At 56.5% G+C, this 24,228-nt stretch overlaps 3 protein-coding genes across 3 annotated transcripts; all 3 read right to left on the bottom strand.

Moving 5' to 3' along the window:
* Positions 1-568: 568 nt before the first annotated feature.
* On the bottom strand, positions 569-2,845 carry LOC127021910 (probable UDP-sugar transporter protein SLC35A4). Its single transcript, XM_050905244.1, has one exon. It carries the CDS (start codon positions 2,843-2,845, stop codon positions 1,802-1,804), a length of 1,044 nt encoding a protein of 347 aa, XP_050761201.1. The 3' UTR covers positions 569-1,801.
* SLC35A4 (solute carrier family 35 member A4) lies at positions 2,823-3,988 on the bottom strand. The gene is made up of 3 exons (XM_050905245.1): positions 3,974-3,988; positions 3,710-3,808; positions 2,823-3,521 (listed from the first exon to the last, which is right to left on the bottom strand). The coding sequence occupies exons 1-3, from the start codon at positions 3,986-3,988 to the stop codon at positions 3,324-3,326; spliced, it is 312 nt and encodes a 103-aa protein (XP_050761202.1). The 3' UTR covers positions 2,823-3,323.
* Positions 3,989-18,076: 14,088 nt separating this feature from the next.
* On the bottom strand, positions 18,077-23,733 carry STING1 (stimulator of interferon response cGAMP interactor 1). Its single transcript, XM_050905397.1, has 6 exons — positions 23,468-23,733; positions 22,658-22,838; positions 21,618-21,726; positions 21,222-21,460; positions 19,393-19,579; positions 18,077-18,494 (listed from the first exon to the last, which is right to left on the bottom strand). Exons 1-6 carry the CDS (start codon positions 23,710-23,712, stop codon positions 18,301-18,303), a joined length of 1,155 nt encoding a protein of 384 aa, XP_050761354.1. The 5' UTR covers positions 23,713-23,733; the 3' UTR covers positions 18,077-18,300.
* Between the last annotated feature and the right edge of the window lie 495 nt (positions 23,734-24,228).

The following is a 24,228-nucleotide window of genomic DNA, read 5'->3' as shown; positions in this document are numbered from 1 at the left end:
CCCTGGCGCTGCTCTCCCAGGGCAGGGCAGCCCCAGGGAGCAGAGACACCCCAGAGCTGCCCTGTCCTCATCCCTGTCCCCCGCAGTGGGACGCAGCTCGCTGGCAACGGGAGGTGGCCACGCTGGGCCTGAGCCTGGAGGCAGCGCGGCGGGAGCGGGAGGCGGCCGAGTGGGACCTGGAGGCCTTGCTGCAGAGCCACCGGCAGGAGATGCAGGCCTGCAGGCAGCACCAGCTGCAGGTGGGCAGAGAGGGCTGGGGACGCACCTCCAGGCTGCCAGGGCTGTGCCAGGCAGCCCCAGGCATCCCCCCGCAGGTGCTTCGGGACCAGCAGCGCCTGGCAGAGGAGCAGAGGGAGACCCTGGACCACTGGCACCGGGTGCTGCTGCAGGAGGTGCTCCGAGATGCCACAGAGCTCGCCGCGCACAACCAGCAGCTGCGGGAAGCCAGACAGCTGGGCTCGGCCGATGCCACCACACAGACACCCGGAGCCAGGGTCCCTGGGGTGGCGGGGACAGCTGCCCCGGCAGGCAGGCAGGACGAGGTCCCTGCAGACCCCTGCCAGCTCAACGCCCCCTCCCTGGAGTGAGCCACCAGCCCCGATGCCAGGGGACTGGCCAGCCCCAGCTACAGCGGTTACACAGGGCAGGGCCTCTCCTGTCCTGCCTGCTCTGGCTGCTGATGGCTGCTCCCTGCTGAAACCTGGCCCCAGGGAGGGTGCTTACTGGCAGAAGGGCGGGAGCGCATCACCCCTCTGCCCCCCCAGGGAAAACCCTGCTCTGCTGCTGGGCACCTGCCTGCAGGAGCACGGGCTCGGGCACAGCCCTGCAACAGGAGCAGAGTGGGCACGGTGGGAGGGCTGGTGGCCCCTCAGCTGCTGCCCCGTGGAATAAAGCACATGCCCCTTCACCGATAAACGTTGTCAGGCTCGGACATGTCCCTAGCCCCAAACCTCTGCCAAGCAAAACAGATGCCTTCCTGCAGGGAGGACAGACACACGCATACTGTTGAACCGCAACTTTAATAACCCCGGCCAGAACCAGCAGTGACTTCTGCCTGCCAGGAACTCACTAGCTGCAGTGTCAGTACAAATTTGGGTGCTGTGTCCCTTTTGGGGAGCAGGTGAAACAGCTTCCACATCCCACCATTCCCCATCTGCTCCACACAGAGCAGTGACACCATGCCTGAGAAGGGGAAATGGGGCCTAAGGACAGCAGCCCTTCAGCCAGGGGCTGGGGCAAGGGGTGGGCTAGAAAATTGTAGAGGTGGGACGGTGTCTCACCCCCGGACACAGCGGGAGGCTCTCCAGGCACCATCCACAGGAGCTGAAACAGCGTCAGACCAACGCTGGCCTGGCAGCGATCGTGCAGTAGGGCTGCCTGCGCACAGCAGAGCTAACCACTGCAGGAGCACTTACAGGCACAAGAGACGGGTGCACTCTGGTGCAGGGAAGATGGGGGAAGCAGCTTGAAAATATGAGATGCCACACGAACAAGGGGCTCAGGACCCACCCTCAAGGCTGGACATGCCTGATCACATGGGAACCCCGTGGCACAGAGCCCGGCTGGGGCTTTCCCCCTGGAAACAGGGGCAGGGGGCTCTCCCCCTCAGCACTCCTCCTGCGGGGGCTCCTTACTAGTCGTGCATGCACCCACCAGTAACGACTCCCCGCAAACACGAGGGCGGGGAGGCCGACGGCCAGAGCACCGCTGTGCTTCTAACGCCAGCCCCAGCACAAGCACTAAACACCCCTGAGGAATGACTAAAGGCTGCCCTGGCACATACAGGGCAGGAAGGCAGCAGCTACGTGACCCCATAGTACAAGTGAACAGCGAGGCCGATGCATGAGACAGCAATGAAGAAGAGGAGGGTGAGCTGCAGATTGAAGAGAGTGACAGACAGGAGGGCGTTGACCAGGATAGAGCAGGAGATCACGAAGAGCCTGGTGATGTTACTGCTGTGCTTCATGACCACGGACATGATCAAGCCGTTCAAGGCCTGGCTGACCACAATCACCAGCACCCAGGAGGAAAAGCCCTCCAAAAAACCACCCTCTGGGCTGCTCCAGAAGTAGCCGATCAAGTTGAGCAGGACCCCAAAGAAGTAAAGGAAAAAGTTCTGAAGGCTGAGAGGCAGTGCCTGGGTTTTCAGGATGGCTTCCGTGTAGACAGCAGACAAGCCTGATATCAGGCAGTACACCGAGATCAGCAACAAGCCCACCAGCGTGATGTGCAGCTGCATCTTGGAGGGGCTGCCAGGGTCCTGCAGGCCGCCACAGCTGTAGCTCACCCCAGCAGCCACCAGCAGGAAAAGAGCCAGCCATTTGCGCATGCTGAGTCTTTGGCGCAGGAAGAGGCTGTAGAGAAGCGCAGTGCTGACGATCTTTAAGTTACTCAAGACCTGGTAGGTGCTGGGATCCATGAAGAGCTGCATATGAACCACCAAGTTGTTGTTGGCAGCATAGAGCAGGGCAGAGAGGGCGAAGGGGGCAATGTGGCGCCATGACACGGCGACTCCCAGCAGCTCCCGGTCCCAGGTCAGCAGGAACAGGAGGGAGAACACCAGCTTTGTCAGCTCAACAAGAACCACGACGGACGTGGAGCTGAAGGGGATCATCCCGTCCACCTTGCACTGGGTCAGGAGGGGAGCATGAGAGCCGTATATGGCTACAGACAAGACCAGCATCAGTCCCCACAGGCCCCTCCGGAGCACCCAGTTTGCAGAGCCAGCGGCATTACCAAACATCACCATTTTCAGGCGGCAGCCAGCAAGGGTGAACTGTTTATCAGTGCAGAGAGGCCAGACAGACTCGCACCCTAGAACATTCAAGAAGAGACCAAATACCATGAATTTAATGAGCCTGATTAAAACAGGATGTTACCTGCTACATTTCTGATGCAGCAGAAGAGAATGGTTTTGTCTTTCGTTAGGAAGATAACTACAAGCGTCCCCAGGAAGCCACACAAAGCATGTTCCTAGGGCAAAGCGTACGCTCGGCATAAGGGAGTATGGGTGGTGAGCGTGATGACATGTCACAGGCAGCCTTTCAATCTGCAGAGGCATGGGGAGAGAGGTGAGGGGAAAAGGCAGCTGGCAAACCGTCTGCTGCTGGTGCCTCCAAGCTCCTGTGGGTTAGTGGAGTGATCGCTGCTGCCACGATGCTCTAATAAATACCCCATAACCAGACCTGCTGATGTCTTGCAATGATGTGGTGTACCCTTTTCCAGTGGCGTACGTGACGTGCCTCTGAAAGCCCTAGGAATCTTCTGCGCCTGCTAACTAAGGAGTACCATTCCTACAGTCACTGCTGCCAAAGGGCTCCTCGCTAGTCCCGACCTTTTTTCAGCGAACTGAAATAGTCCCGGACTGTCTTCTCAACATTGGGGACAGCGTAGTTCTGAGCAGCGTATATCCCTGTGCAGGTCCCAGCCACGAATCCCAGGACGGCCGAGAAGCGAAGTTTGGCTACCAGGTAGCCTGCCAGGAAGCCTTTGAGAAAGGGCGAGGCCAGCAGAGAGCCATCCTGAGGAGAAGAGCGAAGAGTGAGGCCACGGGGCAGTGTGGGCTTGCGCAGGGAATGCGGAGCAGGGATGTGCCCCGGGGATTTTTTTTTTTTTTTTTTTTTTTTTTTTACCGAGCCCCCTCAAGACGGGCGACTGGTCGGCCCCGAGGCACACGGGACACCACACACCGGCGGCAGAAGCGCGTTACCTGCCCCACGCCAGCGTGCACCTCGTCCTCCACCCTGCGCTGCAGGCTCTCCAGCTGGTCCTTCAGGAAGGTGAGGTCCTTCAGCTTGGGCAGCGGGTCCTGGGGGAAGACGCGCAGGCTGATGGCAGGCTCCCCCTCGCCCCCCAGCAGCGCCCGGGGACAGGGAACCAGCCCGGCTCTCCCTCAGCCCCGGGCCAGCCGGGTCCGCCCCGCCAGCCCTGACCCGGCCCTGCCCGCCGCGCCGCCCCGCTCCGCTCCGCTCACCTTATCGTCCGCCATCTTAGCGCAGGCGCTGCCCGCCGCGCAGGCGCCGCCTTGGACGCTGATTGGGCCGTAGGGAAGCACGTGACACCCCGCGCACCGCCCCCTCCCCGCCGGCCCCGCCGGCCCGCCCGGCGCCATCTTGAGGCGGGGCGGGGGCTGGCTGGCGGCCGCCATGATGGCGGTGGTGTCGCCTGCCTTCTGAGGCCCGGCCCTGCTCCGAGTACGGGGAGGGAGGCCGAGGCCGGTACTGAGCCGCGCAGAGCAGCAAGAGCTCCGGGGCCGTCCCTGAGGGGGGGCGGCCGGACCTCGCGGCCGCCCCCAGAACGGTCTGGACTCCTCAGAGCGCCTGCTGGGGCCCAGCCGCCTTACCGGCCTCCGGGGTGGGGGAGCTCTGGCTGCTGCTGGTGGGGCCCCGGGGAGCGGTGGCTGGTGCTGGGGGAGGAGATGCAGAGAGGAACTGTTTGGCCCGTGTGTGTGGGAGGAAAGGGCGTCAGTGGCCCTGGAGTGAGGCTGGGGGCAGCTGCTTGTGCCCGTGGCCCAGCTGTGCCCTGAGCGGGTGGGAGCTGCTGGGGGTGCCGGTGCGATCACTGTCCTGGGACGGCTGGGGCATAGGGGCCTTCAGCACAGGGTGGGTGCGCACGTGTGTGTCCATGTCCTCAGAGGGATCCCTTCGTGTGACTGTCTGTTGCGAAGGTCCGAGGATCAGCCCAGCATCTGCCCTGGGCAGCGCAGCAGACATTCCTTGCCCTGGCCCAGCAAGCTGGCAGAGAGAAGTCCCAGTGGCTTGCCAGGCCTTGGCAGAACGTTTGTCGGAGCTCGTTGTTCAGGAGCCCCCTTGGCTCTGTTCCAGAAGATGCTGCCATGGTGCTGGGGTTGGCTGCAGTGTTGGAGTGGCCCCACGTATTGTTGCCCCTGCTCTTCCCCCGCCTGCCCTCTTTCCCCACCCAGGCAAAGCTCTGCTTTGGGGTCCCAGTCACACCCCAGTGGGATGGACACATCCTGACACTGAGCGTTTGTTTGGGTCTGAGGAGGGAGCAGCAGAAGATGAGCAGGAGGGCCTGTGAGGGGTGCGAGGAAGAAGTGATCATGGGATGCTGCTGCCTTAGGTTTCTGGCCTGCTGGTGGAGGACAAGCTGCAGCATGGTGTGGGAGCAGCTTTCCCCTGCCAGCCCTGCAGGGACAGTTCTGGCAAGTGAAGATCACTGCAGGAGCATTATGTCTGCTGCACAGTAAGTGACAGAGGGACAGGAGCAGGCTGGGCCCAGCCTGTGGGTCACTGCCTTTCGTCTTGCTCCCACTGCCTGAACTGAAGAGGGAGGTAAGTGGGGTCCCTGATGATAGAAACCTCAGTCTTCCTCTGCCTTTGTGCTTCATGCCTCTGAGTGTTGTGCCATGGTTTTCAGCGTAGCTCCGAAGTTAGCTGAGGTGACAGCAAGTTGTACGGAGCTGTGGCTGACGGAATCACTTGTCAGTCTGTTTGCCTCTACTTGCAGTCTCCCAAAGATGCCGTGATCGACTTGTGGGCAGGGGCTGCTGTCAGAAGAGGGGGCATGTGAAGGAAAATGTCAAGGTACCAAACGGACTGAAGGCAGCTGGGTGAGAGAGAGAGTCCAGAGCTGGGGTTTGAAGGAAGCACCGTCAAGGCTGGCAGGGCCCAGCTGTGACCCTGGGCTGCCACGACCTGCCCCTCTGCAGCCCCTGTCCCCTCAGGGTCTTTTCCCTGGGACGGCTGGGGACCAGGCTGAGGAGATCTCTGCTCATTTGCCTGCAGCCGTGGCATGGGGGACAGTCTGGCACCTGGGTGCGGATGTGTGACCTGAGGATGCTGATGTCTTGCTATGCTGGTGAGCAGAGAGCCCCATGCCTTGGCTCATGTGCTCCTGCACAGCAGTGACAAGGGGCTTGGGCTGTCCTTCGTAGCAGTGAGGATATTTTCCAAACGGATGAGTGTTTCTCCCTTGCCAGCCTAAGAGGGAGGAGATGTTCCCCTGTGACCTGGGCTGCACCTGGCCAGTACGTGGTGCCCGTTGCAGGGTACCATGCCTTCAGGCCCACATGGGCTAGCTCTTGTGTCCCAAAGGGCCCTGCTGTATAAGTCTGTGTGACTGGATGCTGTAGGTGGACGGAGAAATAGCTACTACAGGACAGCAGGCCACAGAGGAAAAGTGCATGCCGAGAGGCACTCTGTGAAAGTCCCTCAAGAACTGATGAGAAGCTGGAGGCTGGCAGGGGTTTTGAATCCAGAGGAGCTGGTGTGTGTAGGCTTCTGAGGCTTCTGGCACAGGTGAGCATCAGCTGGGGGTCATGTAACTCAGGCCGGGTCCATTGCATGCAGCAGGATTTTATACAAGCATCTGATGAGAGAAGAGCCCCTCTGAGGGACATCGTGAGTGCCTTCCTGGTGGGCTCTGGTGTGTCAGTGCAACAGTCCACTCTGGGGAGCAGCCGGGGTCAGCCTCCAGGTGTTGCTTCCTAAGCGGGTGTGAGTGACCCCTGTGAGTCAGTGACTGTACTGTGGGACTGGTTATCTGTGGTTGGTACCAGCTTGTCTGTTAATAGCAAATGCTTAATGGTCTTCTAATGGACCTTCTTAAAGGTCTTCTAATAAATACCAACTCTGACTTGATCCCCTCTGAGGTAAAAGGGAATTTACACTGCTTGAGCATCCCTTCTGTGTCCCCCTCAGAGGGGGAGCACTGGGAAGCTGCAGAGCTGAGGACCCCTCTCCATCTGTGTGTGTCGCGGTGCCTCCAGGCACTCCAGGCCAGCAGAGAAAAGCCAAGGGCCACCAAAGGTAACCCCCCAAAGGTAGCAGACAGCTGTCAATGTGTGTGCAGTCCTTGTACCACCAGAGCAGGTGAGGGGGGGTTCACCCCATAGAGCTGGCCAGGAAGAGCATGCTGTCCCCTCAGCCCACGCAGGAGACAGGGTGGCCCTTGGCTGAGGGTGTGCTGTCCCTTGCATGTGGAGGGGAGCTGAGCCCTGGGGATCGCTATCTGCAACGTGTTTATTAGTGAAAAGCTGTGTGTGGGGGTGAATGTGTGCTAGTGCAGCTCCAGCCTAGAGAGATGTAGAGCACAGAAAGGTAGAAAGCAGCTTCCAGTGTAGGGATTGAGAGCAGCCCTGAGGAGAAGGACTGGGGGGTGTTGGTTGACGAGAAGCTCAACATGACCTGGCAATGTGTGTCTACAGCCCAGAAAGCCAACCATATCCTGGGCTGCATCAGAAGCAGCGTGACCAGCAGGTCGAGAGACGTGATTCTCCCCCTCTACTCTGCTCTCATGAGACCCCACCTGGAGTATTGCGTTCTGCTCTGGGGCCCCCAACATAAGAAGGATGTGGACCTATTGGAGCGAGTCCAGAGGAGGGCCATGAAGATGATCAGAGGGCTGGAGCACCTCTCCTATGAAGACAGGCTGAGAGAGTTGGGGTTGTTCAGCCTGGAGAAGAGAAGGCTCTGGGGAGACCTTATAGCGGCCTTCCAGTACCTAAAGTGGGCTTACAAGAAGCCCGAGAGGGACTTCTTACAAGGGCGTGTAGTGACAGGAGAAGGGGTAATGGCTTTTACTGCAAGAGGGTAGATTTATATTAGATGTAAGGAAGAAGCTCTTCACTGTGAGGGTGGTGAGACAGTGGCACAGGTTGCCCAGAGAAGTGGTGGATGCCCCCTCCCTGGAAGTGTCCAAGGCCATGTTGGATGGGGCTTTGAGCAACCTGGTCTAGTGGAAGGTGTCCCTGCCCTTGGCAGGGGACTTGGAACTAGATGATCTTTAAGGTCCCTTCCAACCCAAACCATTCTGTGATTCTATGGTTCTGTGATCTGTACCAAAATATTAAGGGCTTGAGTCTGTGTTTCATCCCATCTCTGCTCCCACTCTCGTGGCAAGCCCTCGCCTTGGGGTGCTGGTGTGGGCCTGGCGGACAGCTGCAGTGGAGGCTCCAGTGGCTGGTCCTGTGGCTGGTGTCAGGCACAAGTGGCAGGACATGTTTGGTCCCAAGTGTGGTCCCTCATCCTGTGGCTCAAGATCCCCCCCACCCTCTTCCTGGCCCTAGGCCATAGTACCAAGACCTTTTCCCAATAGCGAGGGGTGGAGGCAATCCCCCTCGGCTCTCTCCTGCTGCTGATTTCAGGGCAGAGATCACGGTCTCTGGCCTCAGGAGGCTGTGTCCAGCCCAGGGGCAGTACCAGACAGAGGAAGAAGAGACAAAACATGTCCCAACCTAATTAACCCCTCTTCCTCTCCCTTTCATGAGCAGGTTGTGTTTGTGCAGACAACACTGTGGGCTCCTTCCTCAGTGATCAGGGCAGCTCAGATGTCAGTGCTGTTTTGGCGGGGATAGACAGTGACTCAGGGCATCCTCTCTGCATCCATGTCTGCCATGGTTAGCCAGGTCACTCCTGCCCTGGACGGCTTCATGCCATACCAGCCATGGGATGGCATACCAGCCCAGAGGGATGCTCGGCTACGAGGGGAGGAGCAGGCTGGCTGCACTGGCTGGCTCCTGCTCTTACTGCAGACCCCAGCACCAGAGGCCAGAACAAAATTGATGAGGAAAGAACAAAAATGACTCCCTAAAACTAACACCTTGAAGTTACTATCTAAAGGCTAGAGCTGGCAGTTCTCTTTGCTAGTAAGAGGCTTGGCTTAGTAAAGAGCTGCCACAAGAAGGGACCCTGTGTGGGCCCCCTGAGCCAGCTGTGACCCCAGACTGGCACCCAGAAATAACCCTTCTTCCCTACTTGGGGCTTTAAGTTGTTTTTCCATTTCTTTGTTCTGGGGACATTCTGGGTTCTTTGTTCAGACCTAAGCACCGCACAGTCGTGCTGGGGACCATACTCTAACACATCCGTTGAAGATGCCAGCGAAACACGAACTGCACCACTTTCAGCTTGGGAAACAGGCACTACAGAACTACAGGCAAGACTGAGGAATTGTGAGAAATGCATGTTTCAGATGCTTGGCTAACAATTTAATAAAAAATTGGGATGTTGGGTTTTACGTATATGTTACCCTCATGGCTGCTACACCAGGATTTGAAGGCTCAAGGATTTAAAGGTGTGAATTTTCAGGTAGAGCTGTGCACTAAAACAGGCAGCGTGCAAGAGCATCGAGACAGCCCTGTGAAGGCTTCTGGACTGTCAGGCTGCTGGCTCTCAAATTTAATTTATACGCATTCCCGATATACTGCTCCCACTGAGCCATGGCGAAGAGGAAATGAAAGGGACTGTGGAGTCAGTAGTAGGTGCAGCATGAAGCAGAGGCAGTTAGTTAATAGCCAGTTTAAGTCCAAGAGATGTGAGTCCAACCGTCGCTGACAGCCGAAGTGCTGAGCTGCTGTTTTCCTTGCTTTGCAGGATGCCAAACTTTAACCACAGACAGGTGTGAACTTAGTGAACCTGCCATTTTCCTCAGCCACTTCAAATGAGCCCACTTTTCAAGCAGGATTTTTACTACGTGAAAGGTGGGGGAAAAAAAAATCGATGTGATTGCAAGGGCCTTTCTTGGAGCCCAACCACAAAACTTGAAAAGTGCAACTTAGTGCAGGCTGACTTTGAAAATTTGGGTATTGCTGAAAAGCAACACTTGAGGGCAGCATAGCGCTATTGAACAGTCATTGCTGGTCACCTCCTGTAGCTGTTTCCTCGAGAAAGGTGTACCCATCCCCAACCTCACAGGCACTTTTCTGCAGAAGACAATGTGCACATTTTTCTCCATCGAAGCACACAACCCTCCCTGGCTGACATGCACACCTATTTGCCAATAACTTGTTTTATTTCAGCCTCATGAAGTGACCACCACTGCGCAAGCTGGTTGTAAAGCATCATCCTGCACAAAGTGCATGGTGACCTGCACAGTTATCAACCAAACTGACCTGCTCTTTAGTAATTACATGGATATAAGATTTAAGGATACAAATAAAAGTAGGTCCTGATCAATCTTTTTAGCTATTGTGAAGTTTCAGAAATAGTTACTTTTGGCTGCTTCTCTCCTCCTGCCGCAGATACAGAAGCATCCTGCATTTGCAAGGCTCCATAATTTGACCTTTTCAAACAATCAAAAAGTTTCTGCTCAAAGGTTTCAGGGCTCAAGTGTCAGGATCGGTTTGTAGCTCTCAGGAGTGGAGGGCTGGGAGCACAAACGAAGCTGAGAACGCTTCCTGCCTCTCAGCACCAGAGGTGGCCTTACAGTGAGTCAGGTTTGGGGGTCTTCTAGAAGATCTGTTTTGTTAATGCCAGTGTTTATATTCAAGCCACTGCATAAAATTTTTAAAGCATCAAAAATCACTCTGGCTCTTCCATTAGAAGGAAACATTACAGCCAAGGTGTATACTTGGCATAAGACTTCAAGACGTAGCAGACAGTAGTTACCAGGAATGTAATAAAAAATGAGAAATCTCAACACGTTTTACATGATCCAGTCGCTAAGCACCAGCATGCTCTCATACCAGAATACTCTCTTTACCAGCCTTTGCAGAGAAAAGGTCCCACAAGTGCTGTGCTGCTTTGCACAGCCAGCAAGACGGAGAAAACCAGCATCTGGATCAGCTGCTGAGATTCACAAATAAGTAAGTGAGAGTATAGCCAAGAGTAAGGAGTGCTGCATCTTTTCTCTTTGTTCTTTTAAGCCACATGTCTTTCCTTAAGCTGCTGATAAAGATACATGAATACATAAGCATTTTGTACAGCACTTGATCAACTCCAGTTCCCACCACAAACTGAATGAATTTAAATGACTCAGTAAGTTCTGATTTTGAGCAAAGCAGTAATTTAAGCACAGTCTTGGGGCCAGAGAAACCGTGCATAGGCTTAAATCTGGAGACAAAAATGGTCATATCTCTATGGCAAGTAGCAATACACCCCCAAACTCTTTAAGTGGTGCTGGATGCCAAGGAGTTGATATCTAGACATGTTCAAGAGAACATGTTCGAGAGGACTTAAAAAATGTCAATGCTGAAGCCAGCCAAGAAGAGTCACCAGATTGAAGGAACCGGTTTGCAATAAGGGCCGCATTCTGTTGTTGATGAGCACCCCAGGGTACCTTTTTAAGGTTTTCTTGCTGTTCAGCACTGAAGCAGAAGCAACCCAAACACGTGAGGTGCCAACATGCATTGCAAACCAGCAAGAAAATGGACGAGATTTCCCAGAAGAGCTGAATGATATTTCTTGTTCCCAAACCATTGTGTCTCTCACAGAGAACATCCCAGAGCAGGGGGCCATAGGTGCACAGCAAACTGGATGCAGTCACTCCCCGTGGCCACGTGTGACACTGCTCTGATGCTGCTTCCCGTGAGCATCTGCCACATGAGCAACAGTTTCTTCCTTTCAACATGGGTCCTGCATAGTGCTGGTTGAACTGCAGTTCTGCACCACCTCCTGTTTGAGGGCATTAGCGAAAGGAGGCAGATGTCTCCAGTTTATTGGTGTGTTCATGACACATTCAAAGTGGAAGCTGGACAGTTGAAACAAGCAGGTAACTGCAATAAAGATGACAGTTCACTATCTTTTATATGAACCAGAGCCCAGATGAGTGGCCAGGTTTGCTGAGGTCAAACAGCAATGACAGACCAGTGCCACTTCCCAAAGATCAGTGGCTGACGGTGGTGGCAGGGAACCCCATCCTCTCCCACCAAGCAAACATTTGCCAACAGAGGGATGGGACCATTCCTGATTCTCCAAAGCAGCAGAGAAAAAACAGCAGGGAAATTTCTCTGTTGATGTTCCAGCACTTTTTTGTGCCATTTAAAGAAGCAGGAAGCCAGGAAGCTGGATGGTGTGGGGCATCTTTTAATTGCCAATAGTTGCTCTTGAAATGATTTAGCACTGAGCTGAATGATGGTGCTTGCTACCACTGTCATTTGCAGGGACAGGCTCTTGGTAGTCATACAGACACTGACCTCTCAACCCCAAAACCCAGCAGTAAAACAGAAGCAGAGGAACTCTCCTTTCTAGCCTTAAACCCAGAGTCACAAAGGTGTCAGCATCAGCTGGGAGTTATGTGCAGAAGAGGTAAGAGCTAAAAAAACCTCCAAAGGACACCTGGGAAAGGCAGCTCCTTAGAGGTGTTGTCCTGCTTTTGGCAGACTGCAGCCTCCTGGGCAATGTGTTCGCCCTCCCGAGGATGCTCATGTGCCTGACACCAGGCTGGTGACTTCTGCCATCACCATGGCCATGTGGGACAGAAATGGCTCCTGAGCCAAAAACACTTCTTATCCTAAACGTAGTGAGGTCAAGGCAGCTTTCAGCTCCATCCTCTTCTTTAAATATCGGTCCATGTAGCTGGAGTCAGCCTGAAAATTCCTGGGACTTCCAGTACAGTGATATTTAATACACACATCCCTCCAGAGAGAGAGTCCAGAGAGATTTTAGGCAGTAAGGGGAATGCAACCTCCATAAAAAGAATTCCTAAATTCACCATTCCCAAACCAAAAGGCAAGAATTCAGGAGCACTCTTTCTCCGTCCTCCCCATCCGTCTGACCCAGACAATTGCTGTATTTGTGCTAATGGCAGGTCAGAGTGCACTGATGGCTTTTCATTTGAGGTGAAGACGTACAAGAGCAGGAGTAAAGACGCTCTTGTAACAGGCACATGCATCTCCTGCAGAAGAACTGAAGATCAGTTTTTCTAAGTTCATGGTAAAAACCTGAGCACCTGCTCTGCAATGGGTCTTTGAGACAACTCACGTATCAGCCACCCTGAGGTTAAAAAATAAGTCTCTTTGCTGTATGGAGCAGGATGGATGGATCACTGCAGGCAGTTAATAGTGATTTCTGGTCACCCACAAGGAGAAAAGACCAAAGTGTGCCTCAGAAAGGACTGCCGACCTGGCTAGCTCTGTGGTTGCGAATGAACAGGAGCTGGTCTTATTTACATCCAAATGGCACTAACAAAACCTGATGGGAAAACAGCTAAGATGTGAGGAAGAGCTGTGAGAAGCCTTGTCCTTGCTGCATCCAAGCTCAGCCCTTGCCCCGGCCCTGGCTGGAGGGAGGGTGCAGCCATGCTATGCCTGGCTCTGTGCCTTGCTCACCCGGACCCTGACTGTGAACCTACCTCCCTGCTTGGCCTTGGACCTGCCTCATTGTTACTGGATGGTGGTGGGCCTTGGACCTGCTCAGCTCACCTGGTTCAGGTATGGCGGCATTGCTGCTCCCTATGGCTCAGGTATTGGTCTGCTGCTCCCTAACGCCTGTCCTTCATCCTGAGGGCAGAGAAGAGCTTCTCAGGCTCTGGAGCAGTCTGGGTGTTAGGGAAAAATGTTCGGCAAGACCACCCTGCTGCTGGTGGGACTGATGGCTGTGACTGGCTTGGTCTTCAGCTCTTTGAGGCCTGGCTGCCTGGGACCCAGCAATCCCACTGCAGAGCTGGCTGTAAAGCTCAGCTCCTCATCCCATACATCTTCCCCGAGTGGAGAAGCAGTGGAGAGAGGAAAAGGTAGGGCAAGAGCAGTGTCAGCCACCTCTCCTTGCTGCACGGAGCCCATCCATGAGTTAACCCTGTGGCTCTGTGCTTGCCTCGGTGACGAGCAATAGCTGGGGCTCGTAGCCCTGTGTCAGGCACCTCTCCGTGATGGTTAGGCTTGGGGCCATGCTCCTGTCCCCCACAACTTGTGCTCGGGGGCCTCAGATTGAAGATGCCCCCTAAATCTGTGTATCACCCCTCATGGCCCTGGCAGTCCCTGCCCATTGGGCTCCAGATCGGGGTAGTGCCTGTGCCCCTTGCACACCTCTGCCTCCCGCTGGCAGCCACGGCACTGGAGCGTGGGGCATCACTGAAGCAAGGCCGTGCCTGAGCACTGTGTGATGACCAAGGACATCTGGGGCTTTTGCCTTCTCATGGCGGTGGGCACAGTGGCGATGAGGGCATGGGGCTTCGGGGGGGATGCCGCTGCCCTGCTGGTGCATGCCAGCAGTGGGCCAGGCTGCGTCTGTGCTGCTGACACCCTGTGGCACCTTCAACTGCCTCAGAAGCTGGGGAGTCCTGAGTCAGGTCTGATGTGGAACGCTGCAATTACTGCAAAAACTGAGCTGATTTATGCTGTTGGGGAGCTCAAGGGGAAACTGGTTATCCTCTGTTTGCCAGCTTGGGCAGCAAGCTTTCACTTCTGAGGTTTGATTTTCCTGCCTCTGATTCAGCTCTGCCTGCGATTCACTCTGCTAGCAAAGGCTTTCACCCTGCCATTTGCTTGGCCCTGGCTTTGTCCTTGAGCAGTGGCAGGAGCTGAGCCTTTGACTGGCAGCATGGTTTCTGCTGGAACAAAGTTGTGCTGTCAGGTTTCCTCTGGGCTTGTGCCTGTCTTTCTACCTGTCCCCCACTAATATGGGCTGAGCTTATCAGCCATCTTCAGCCCAACCTGACTGAAGGCGGTGATGGGCAAGATAAGAAGCACCCATATGGGAAGGGAGCAGGGCGTCAGGAAGGAGACGGTGTTTGTGCCGACGAGGATCCCCAGTGGATTTGAAGGTGCAAACCCTTGGGAACTGTGGTGGTGCTGGCTTTGCTGCTCCCACAGCTGCTGCTGGCTGTTCCCATGTTGCTGAGCTCAGCCCTGATGCCATGCATTTGCCTCGAATCTCAGCAAGTACCCACAGCGTTTGCTCTGTGCCCTTGGGGATGCTGCTTCAAAACAGGAGGTGGGTGATCTGGACCCATGTCCACCTGCCACACCCCAGGGCCAGACCCCTTGGGCACGGCACTCTGCTCCCTGCTCCTAGGGGTATGCGTCTCCTACCACGAGCAGGAGGTCCCTCGCCTGCAGCAGCACAGCTCTTCCCTCTCCCTCTCTGGCCAGTGCAGCACCAGGCACTCAGCACATTGTGGAGGCCTTGGCAAAGATCCCCGACACCTCTGCAAACCAGCAGGCCGAGAGGAGCTGGCTCTTTGCAGCGGCCTTTGCTGTCACAAACCCTCCCTTAACAGCCCTTTCATCTGCTGTTTTTGTCTTTTGCACAGATGCAGTACCCAGAGATTAGGCTGCAGATGAAGGTTTTACTGAATCCTGAAATGGGTTCCAACTCCCAGTCCCAGCGGGACCAACATGCAGCCAAATCTCCTCTGAAGCTTGCGGGGCTGGAGCTCGGGAGAGGCATCTCCCACCATGTTCTCCCATGTGCATGAAAGATGGAGCCCTGATATTCACCTGGGGTGCTTTGCTGAGGCAGCAGCCAGGTAAGAGCAGTTTTGTCCTGGGAAGGAAAGCTTGGGAGAGACGGAAGGAACTGGAACTGTTTCATGAGTGGCTTTAGATGAGAGAGGCACAAGCTGTAGCGATCCCTCTTTACTCGGAGTCACACTGGGCGCAGAAGGTCTCAGCACAGAGTGCACTTCCAGGCCAGGAGAGGTACCAGCCCGTGAGGGCCAGCAAATGCTGTCCTACAGGGCTTGCAAGCATCCCTGGAGCCTTGCCGCATTGGCACTGTGTGAGGGGAAGGATGTCCAGGTGCTCGCTGGCCCTGGGCTGCCTATTGCCTGGGAGCCTGAGCAGGTCCTAGGGGCCTTTTGAATCCCAGAGGCTTCAAAAGGTGGCTAAGGAGCTGGGTTATAGGCTCTCTGTGCTTCGGTGTGCCAGCTGGGCTTAGCAGCGCTGCTGGGTCTCCAGGGGCAGCTGTGAAGCACTTGGCTCCGCAGGCTTCATGTGGCCGAGCCACTGGTGGCCTGTGGTAGCTGACTGCAGGGTGAGGGTTTTCCAGGCTGCCTTCTTCCCAGCAGAAATTGCAGTCATCCAAGCTTTCATCCAACTGTTCAAAATAGTACACTCAGGTTTCTCTCCTTCCGCTCAGAGGGGAATACTGGGTGCTGTGGCTGCGCTTCTGAGATGAGTTCAATGAGCTCTCTGTGGAGCAGTCAAGGCTGAAGCAGCAGTGTCATGTCGGAGCCCTTTGAGCTGCCCTTGGAGGCAGTGCAGGCTGGCTGCTCTTAAACCAGGCTCCTGGCAGTGTCTGCTGCTGTGCCGCATTGCCCGCTGGAGCTGCCTTCTTGCCTGCTGGGAGCCCACGCACACAGCCCCCCACCAGCGCCAAAGCTGATGTACCAGGTACGTGAAGAAGCGGTGACATAAATGTCTAGCTGTTTAGTTTGTCTCAGGATTGCTCCCCAGGCACCTCTGCCTCCCAGGCTGGGGGTCTGCCTGCGGCACCCGTCTTCCTGCCGAAGGGTGAAGTGTTGGGCTGTGGCTTTTCCTAGCTCAAGGAGGTGCACGTTGTCCAAGCATGACCATTCCCTTGGGAGCCATGGGCAGAGGAAGGTGCATCCAGCATCTTCAGGATGGGAGCTGCAAGCACAGGTAGGTATCAGGGTCAAAGGAGCTGGGCAGCCAAGGGCAGGAGCGGGTGTGTGGGCTCAGCCCCAGCCTGCGCCCACCCAGCCCTTTCCATCAGAGTCTCTCCATCCCGGGTGAGCCTGCTCAGCCACAAACACTTTCACCTTGGCCTGGGAGTGACAGGCCAGTGCCCTGCCGTGATCCCGACAGCCGTGGTTGGCTCTGTCCTCTTGGCTGGCTTTGTTATCCTTGCAAGTGCGTCACGGCCCTCGCACAGGCTATGCACGCTCAGACCAGTGGAAGCTGGGCTCCTGGAAGGAGCAGCTTGCTGGGTGCTGCTGGCAGAAGCCGTGCGGCAAGGACATGGCGAGGCTGGGCAGGCACGGCTCCGGTAAGGAGCCTGAGCCTCCTGTTAGAGAGATCGCATACCTGGCACCAGACAGACCATTGGCCAACAGGTCCAGACAGGACTTGAGGGACCTTAACCACATTGGAAGACTAGTGGCAGGGAAGCTGGCTTGGCTGGAGACTCGCCAGTATCCACGAAGAGAGGTAGTAGCATCCCCTAGGATGCTTTTGTGTGTCTGGCTCCAGGCAAAGCGACTCAGGAAACTGTGAGTGGAGCCAGGAGAGAGCCAGGCACAGCACTCTTGTCGTCATCCTCAGCCATGCAGCCAGGTCACCTCCTCTGGGCCCTGGACTCTGCAGTCTTCGTGGGGTCTCCATGGCTGGCCCACAGGATGGTCACAGCTGTGTCTAGGCCCTGGTGCTGGAAGTTCAGGCTGAGGGCAAGCACTTGGGACCTCTCAAGGGACCTCATCCTTTTGACAAAGTCCTGGGAGTTGGGAGGGACCAAAGGGTAGGGATGCTGCAACATCAGAGGGTAGCAAGCCAGCTGTATTTCTCAGACTGCCGCTTCCTTGGCCCTGGCAGTCCCTTGGGAGCAGGCTCCATCCCCTTGTAAGCTGAGTCTCTTCAGCAGGTATGGCCTTATGCGGGGTGCCCAGGCATTGGGGCTGGCCTGGGAACAGCCCCTTTTTCAGCCTAGGCATCTCCAGGCAGATCCTGGAGGAGCAGGTAGATGGGCAGAGCTGAGAAATCATCTGTCTCAGAGCCATGCTGAGCAGACCTGCTGCACGTCCTCTGCCCTGCTTCTACCTGACCACATGGGGCCCGAGTAGGCAGGGGGGGCCTGGCTTGCTGGGCTTGTTGGGGGTACCTCACCCCCAGGCACGGAGAGCTGAGCAGCCCAACATGTGATGTCTTGCACCAAAAACCCCACGCAAGTTGTCCCAGGACTGGACCCTGCCCTTTCCCCAGAGCTCCAGGGGGTCTGGCACGTCCTTTGGGGCTGGAGAAACACTTCTGTGGAGTGCTTGGGAGGAATGTGGGCACGAACGGCATCAGCAGGCACCGCAGATGGCTCTCAGCGTGGAATTACTGGGTGAAGCAAAGGCAGGGAGGTTTCTGGCACTGTGGGACTACCAAATGTCAGAGTTCCCCAGGCCTGACCTCCTCTTCTTCCACCTCCACATCCCGAATGGGTGGAAAGTGAGGATGGTCATGTGTGACTGCACAGTGGGTCCATCAGGCTGGAGATCCTGCACATACTCCGTGTGCCTGCAGAAGCCATCAGATTAGTCAGGCCACGCTGGCTGGATGTGTTGGACCCAGCACACACATACACGCTCGTGGCTGGGATTTCCAAAACCCCATCCAACACCACAGGATGTCCAAGGGCAGACTGCACATCGTGCCCAAGATTCAGGATAATGCAACTTGCCCCAGAGGAAGATGCTTTATATGACACAAATCAAAGCAGTTTAAAAAAAAACAACACCCACGGATTAATATATGAGATATACATAACAAAGGAAAAGGGAAGCATGTCATAGGACTGTGGTTTGAGTCAGCTATTTCCAGTAAACATAATGCACAGGAGGTGGGCAGTTCCTGCAGGAGGTTGGGGATCGCTGCCATGGGCAGCACTTGCTGCAAGGAGAAGGGGCTTGGGGAAGGGGGGACTGGAGCCCCGAGGCGGCGGTGCGGGGCTGGGCAGCGCTGGTGCTTTAGAAGCAGTCACTTCGCAGAGGCTGCGGCAGGTCTGACTCACTTATCTGGAGGTTGAGCTCTGTCGAGTTGAGGGTCGTGGATGGGGTGTGTGGGCGGTTCCCCTCGCACACGGCATACTCCTCGTGACACTGCTGCCAGAGGTGCCAGAGGATCTCTCTGGACAAGAGGTGAGTCTCTGCTTCTCCTGCCTCTGGAACAGAAGAAAGACAAAACCCACCTTCACTGGTCTGGCCCGAGGCAGGGGTCTGGGCAGGGAGCAGAGTCTCTGGGAGATGCCCCAAAATATGCAGAATTTCCTGAGAAGTCAAAATGTGGCTCTTACTTCCCCCTTTCAGCACGCCAGAAGAAAGAAAGAAAAACACAAAATGCAGGAAGGAGAGTAAAATACAGGCATTATGTGCTGGATTCCCAGTAGTGCTTGTTGTGATGGGAACTACCTCGCCGGATAGAAATGCTTCTCCCTATCAGGGAGAGCGCTGAATTTCCCCTGAAAAACAATGAGATTCATTTCAGCAAGAAGCAGCAAGGTGTTTTCAAGCCCTGCTGCTCTGGCAAAGGTGAGGAGAAGGGAAACGAAAGGAAAATGGGAAGAAGGGAAAGCCTTGCTCCTTCCCATCCCCTGTCAGGAGGAATGCTACTGAGCCAGCACACACTCGCCCACCCGTCCCACTGCTGGGGAGGGCTTGACAGCCCCAGCCATTTCTCCCAGGAACATCAGCAGTGAAGGGAGCTGGTCCTTCCCCTGGAAGCTCACTGTTAGACTTAATCCTTGAGGGAGCATTCTTGCTGTCCCAGCGGAAGACTGCTTGTCTCGGGTGCCTTTGGGGACTTCAACAGGGACCAGCTCTGCCAGCATCCTCCCCGCTCCTCTGAGACCCACAGCAAGAAGTCCTTCTGTGTCAGGAGGCAGCCCCTTCCTCCCACCGCAGCAGGGACGCCCCCGTGGCCATCTGAGTGGGGATATCAGCCAAGCGCTGCACAGGTCCTGCCTGCTTCCCCTTGTTTGCCCTGATCTGAGGTCACTCAAGGGGCCGGGAGAGCACAGCCACCGTGCTGGGCACCCCTACCCTCTTCCTCTCCTCACTCACCCTCGTAGGCAATGAGGCGGTAGGTACCCGCACACTCCTTGGAGCCTTTCAGGATCTCCTCCAAGGTTCTGTAGAAAAGCTTGGCCTGCTCCAGGCGGTCCTCCCGGCTGAAGGCAGCACACTCATCCTGGGACATGGCGTAGAGGGACTGCAGTGGGGTGGCATACTCCACTGCACAGTGCCAGAGCTGCAGGGACAGAAGAAAAAGACAGGGAGGCAGGAGGACTGAGCAGCCAGCAAAGGGCTGCCTGGGGACCCTGGAGCTGGGCAGAGCCCTTGAGACCCCTTGGCAGCTCCTTGGCCTGCCCTGCACTGGTGCTGTGTGCTGGACCACCGGGACAGGGACACGGGTTCTGGCCCCAGTGTCCCCCTGCCCTGTGTTGAGCAGGGAAGGAGCAACTGGCCCGGCAGGTAGCCAGGTACAGCCGTGCCCTGTGCACCGGGTGGGCTCAGGGAGCTGCTTCCCTCCTGCGGGGCCCCAGGATGCAGCCACTGGCTTTGTCGGTGCTCCCAAGCCGCAGCCTGGGCGGTGATTTTCCCCATGGAGTTTGCTCCCCTGTGGAGACACCCCTTGCCTGTGTCTGATCACACCACCTTGGTGGCTTTTCTGCTAGACAAGGGGAAGTCTGAGCATCCTAATGGAGAGTAGGAGAACGGAGAAGAGGATAAACACTGGCAAGAGGAATGCACAGCTAGAAGGAGGCTGATCAAACAAATGAGGAGAGATTTGTTAAGGCCATAAAAATTCAAAGGAGGAGCAGGGTTACCCGTAAGTCTTATACTGGGTAAACTGGAAAGTTTAATAAAGTGTGTTAGAAGGAAGAGGGACGGGATCCCTGGGTAAATGCAGAGTAGCAGGAAGAGCTACTGGCCTTGGCAGGCAGTCGCCACAGTGACCCGGAGCAGGTGCCAAGGATGGGAGCTAGCATCGGTGCCATGCACGTGCTCACCAGCGACTGGGCAGCAAGCTGAGGGACAGATTTTGCTGACAACACGCAGCGGGTCAGGACAGGTCCAGGCTGCAGAGCTGCTGGAGCTCACTTGGTGCCGAGTGACTCAGCAGGAGACTGGCAGATGAAACACAGCGTCAGTGCATGCATCGTAGCAGGAAAAACCCAACGCTGACTGTACTTTCCCAGGAGCAGGGCCAGGAAAGAGGCTCTGGATTCCCTGCAGACAGGGCTTTAAAAGCAGCAGCTCAGTGCTCAGCCACCATCAAAAGACAAATTGGGGGACCCAGGTGAGAAGCATCGCTTTGCCAATGCCTCCATCCACAGCCGTGTCAGCAGGACCAGTGTGTTCCCTCCTCCAAGGGTGCAGGGGCAGAGGGCCATCTGCCTGGAGATGTGGAAGGAGATGAATGCAATGTGAGATGGAGGGATTTAGGGCTCGTCAGCCCGGATAAGAGGTGACTGGGGGAATGGGAGAGAGTCAAATTATAGAATGACTCACACAGACATTTTCAAGCACCTCTTCACAACAAAAGGAAATTCGTCCCATGGTAAGTGATGCTCTGACCCCACATCTGCTTTTTTCTGCTCAGCTTTCTGCTGTTTTCTGGACTTAAATCAACTCCAGGAGGGGTTAAGTGAGCCCAACATCCCTGCAAGGGCTGAGCCTCAGAGGAGGCAGCCAGGAGGAGGGGGTGCAGATGGCTGGCACGAACAGGACCTCTCCATCTTGCAGAAGCTTGTTGAAAGCTGGGAGTATTTAATAGGAGAGGGGACACCGTCCTGCCCTTATGGCCACTTCTGGGCCGGGATCTGAGGCCAGAAAGACCTTTGGGCTGATGTATGCCAACTGCTCTCCCGACGCTGCACTCAGTATACCTTATTGTCTTCATCCCTGATTCCGTAGAGGCTGTGTTTGTAGACCCTTTTTTTGGTGCCAGCTCGGGTCAGGGTGGTTTCAGTGAGGTCTGTCACGTACTGGATATTGCTGTCAGCTTTCTCTAGGTCATCACAGACGTCACAGCTCAGAGGGACCAAGATGTGGAGCTTCCAGGTCTCTCTGCGTGCCAGCATGTTGGGGTTGGCTCTGCTGAATTCCTCCATCGACTTTTTCACCCCTGGTGGAAGACAGCATTGGGCAGAGGTGCCTGGCGTGAGTACAGCTGCTTTCTACCTTGTTCCCCATTTCCCTTCTAACACTGTAAAAGTGGGAGGGTTGTTATTGGGAGCTATTTCTATCTGTAGGCATGATAATGCAGGGAAACAGCTACGTACGTGGCAGAACTATTTTTAGGTACCCAATGTAATAAGACCAGGCAAGCCCATGAGCGACATTCTGCTTGGACCTCTCAGACATCTCAGATATTTCCACTGCTGAGGGCTTCTGCAGAGGGAAGGAAAGACAGACCAGCGGTGATGAAAGCAGCCACCTGGGCTCTTCTGCAACAGTCAGTTCTCTACAGGGATTGGAGAGCAGCCGCCCTCTCCAAAGAGATCTGGAGAGCGAGCAGCCCTGCTGCTCCCTTCCACCACCACGTCGGGCAGCGGGGCCAAGAGCCCTCGATAGCCCACACAGCCCCTGCAGATGAGGAAGCTGATGCTGGGGCGAGCCGGGCACTTTTATGGCTGCACCCTCCATTGGGATTTTGTGTCCCAGTGCAACTTGTGCATCTGCCCAGCGCTCCCTGCATGCGGGAGGAGACATCCCAGCGCCTGATGGTGGGATTTCCAGGGCCACCAGTGGCCCCTGCCAGCTCTGTGTGTTCATTTAGGTGGAAATGGGTGTTCAGTCCCCACAGGCACCTGATGGCTGCCTTCCCCAAAGCACCTTTCTGTAGACTGCGTGACTGCTCTCTCCTTCCAGCTCTGCTAGGGTAAAGCAGAGCCCTCCCAATGCTGCAGAGGTACCTGGAGCTTGGCTCTGCCGCCCACAGCACGCCTGGTAATTAACCCTTTGGAGACCACAGAAGCTACCCTTTCCCCTCAAGCACCAGCTTGTCTGACAGATTTAAAAATACCCCTGTTTTTTGTGTCAGCAGGGCTCTGGCTGCAGCAGGAGTGCTGCCAGTGCCCCAGGGCGGCTGTGCTCATTAAAAGGCAGCCTGGCCCTCCTGCCGACGCGCGTGGCAGTATGGGGCCGAGGAGATCAGCTCCTCAGGGCTGAGCTAACGAGAGCATTTCTCCTGCTGCAGGGCTGTGTGTGGGTGGGCTGTACGTGCAGGGGCCACGCAGAGCCGGGCCACGTGCCCCCACGACTGCTCAGGGCTGAAGTGCTCCCCGGGAAGCTGACCAGGCTAGAGGTGTTGGTGCCTTACATGGAGCCCCAGAGCAAGGATGAGGAGCTGGCACAGGCTGGCCAGGCTGAGGTGGAGGCTGAGCGGCTGCTTGTCTCCATCGAGAAGAGCCACGTAGGCTGAGCCACAGATGAGCAGCATGGGCCCGTGCCGGTGCAGAGGGAAGCAGGCACTCAGGGCCCTCCAGAAGCTGCCACGGTGCCTGGGTGGGAGAGGGAGAGAGGAGACAGGCTGGCGGCCACCCGCCCGCCATCTGCAGCCCATGGGGCACTGGCCAGGGGATGCTCCGACCTCCCTGCCAGTGCCGCTGACCTTCTAGAGCAGTGTGGAGCCAGGGAGCTCTGTGGGACCCTGCTTGGTGCACCTTGGGTGCCCCCAGCCAGGAGAGAGCTTGGGTCTCTTGCAGCACCCGTGGGTCTCAGAGGGGAGCAGATGCAATGTTGCCCCAGACAGTAAGGGGAGACTGTCTCCAACAGCCCTGTGCCCTCCGGCACTGGGTGGTGGGGAAAGGCTGGGGGCCGAGATATGTCCCCAGGGAAAGGGCACACTAGGGACCTACCACGGAGAGGAGAGGGAGAGGTCCACAGACATACGAGGGAGCTGGGCAGGCAGGAGCGGGGAAGAGGAGGAGAAGGAGGAAAAGATGAGAGAGAGAGGAGGCTGATGGAGAGCAGTGTGTGCTGCTGGGCCACAGCAGAGCATTGCCACAGAGGGCACGTGTGGGAGTAGAGACAAGGAGCAGATCCCCCCACAGCACCCGGAGGCTGCTATGCCCTCGTCCCCAGGGTGGTCCCAGGAGCCTGGGAGACAGCCACCCCCACGCTGGTTCACCTGGATTGGAGGTGGAAGATCTCCTCTGCCAGGTAGCAGGTGCCCTTGAGCAGCGCCCCAATCTGCAGGGCTGCAAAGTGGAAGGTGAGGTCACGGGCGGTGGGCATGAGGGGCTCCCCAGTGAGGTACAGTGCTGCGGCGCACAGAGCTAGGAGCAGGTACGCGGCACGCTGCGCTCGCCCTCCCCGGGCCTTGGGGATGAGCAAGGCGGTGGGGCGGCTCGGCCGCCGTGGTTCCTGAGACATCTGCGGCAGAGAGGGGGGGTCAGCAGCAACTGTTGGCCCCAGCGCCCAAAATGGCACTGTGGGGAGTGGAGAAGGGGACACACATGCACATCCAGTGCTCACTGAGCACCCCAAAGCACGCAACAGAGCCCACCCTTTGCAGGCTGCTGAAATGCAGCCGCTTCTGGGGAGGTTCCCTGGCATGCTGCCCAGGCCACCTCAAGGCTGCCCGCCGCGCCCAAATGGGCTCGGCAAGACAGAGCCTGGCTGGCCACCCCACTCCCAAATCGATGCCAACCCTATGCCAGCCCTCCCTGCTCCGCAGCCACAGGGCCATCACTCCTCTTGCCACACTCACCGCTGCAGTTACCAGCTGCGAGACCAGACGCTGCCTGGGTTTCCTGTGCTGCAGTTAACGGGCTCTGTGCTCCAGCCTGGGCAGCCGCGACTCTTTTTGGAGGCTGCTGCCACAGACAGAGACCCGGAGCCTCTGCACGGTACAGGCTTCTGGTGCCGTGGGTAGAGCTGCGCAGTTCC

The sequence above is a fragment of the Gymnogyps californianus genome, chromosome 14 (genome assembly GCF_018139145.2).
Source record: "Gymnogyps californianus isolate 813 chromosome 14, ASM1813914v2, whole genome shotgun sequence".
Lineage (NCBI taxonomy): Eukaryota > Metazoa > Chordata > Aves > Accipitriformes > Cathartidae > Gymnogyps > Gymnogyps californianus.
The sequence above is the reverse complement of the archived record's forward strand: the minus strand, read 5'-3'. Positions and strand labels throughout refer to the sequence as shown.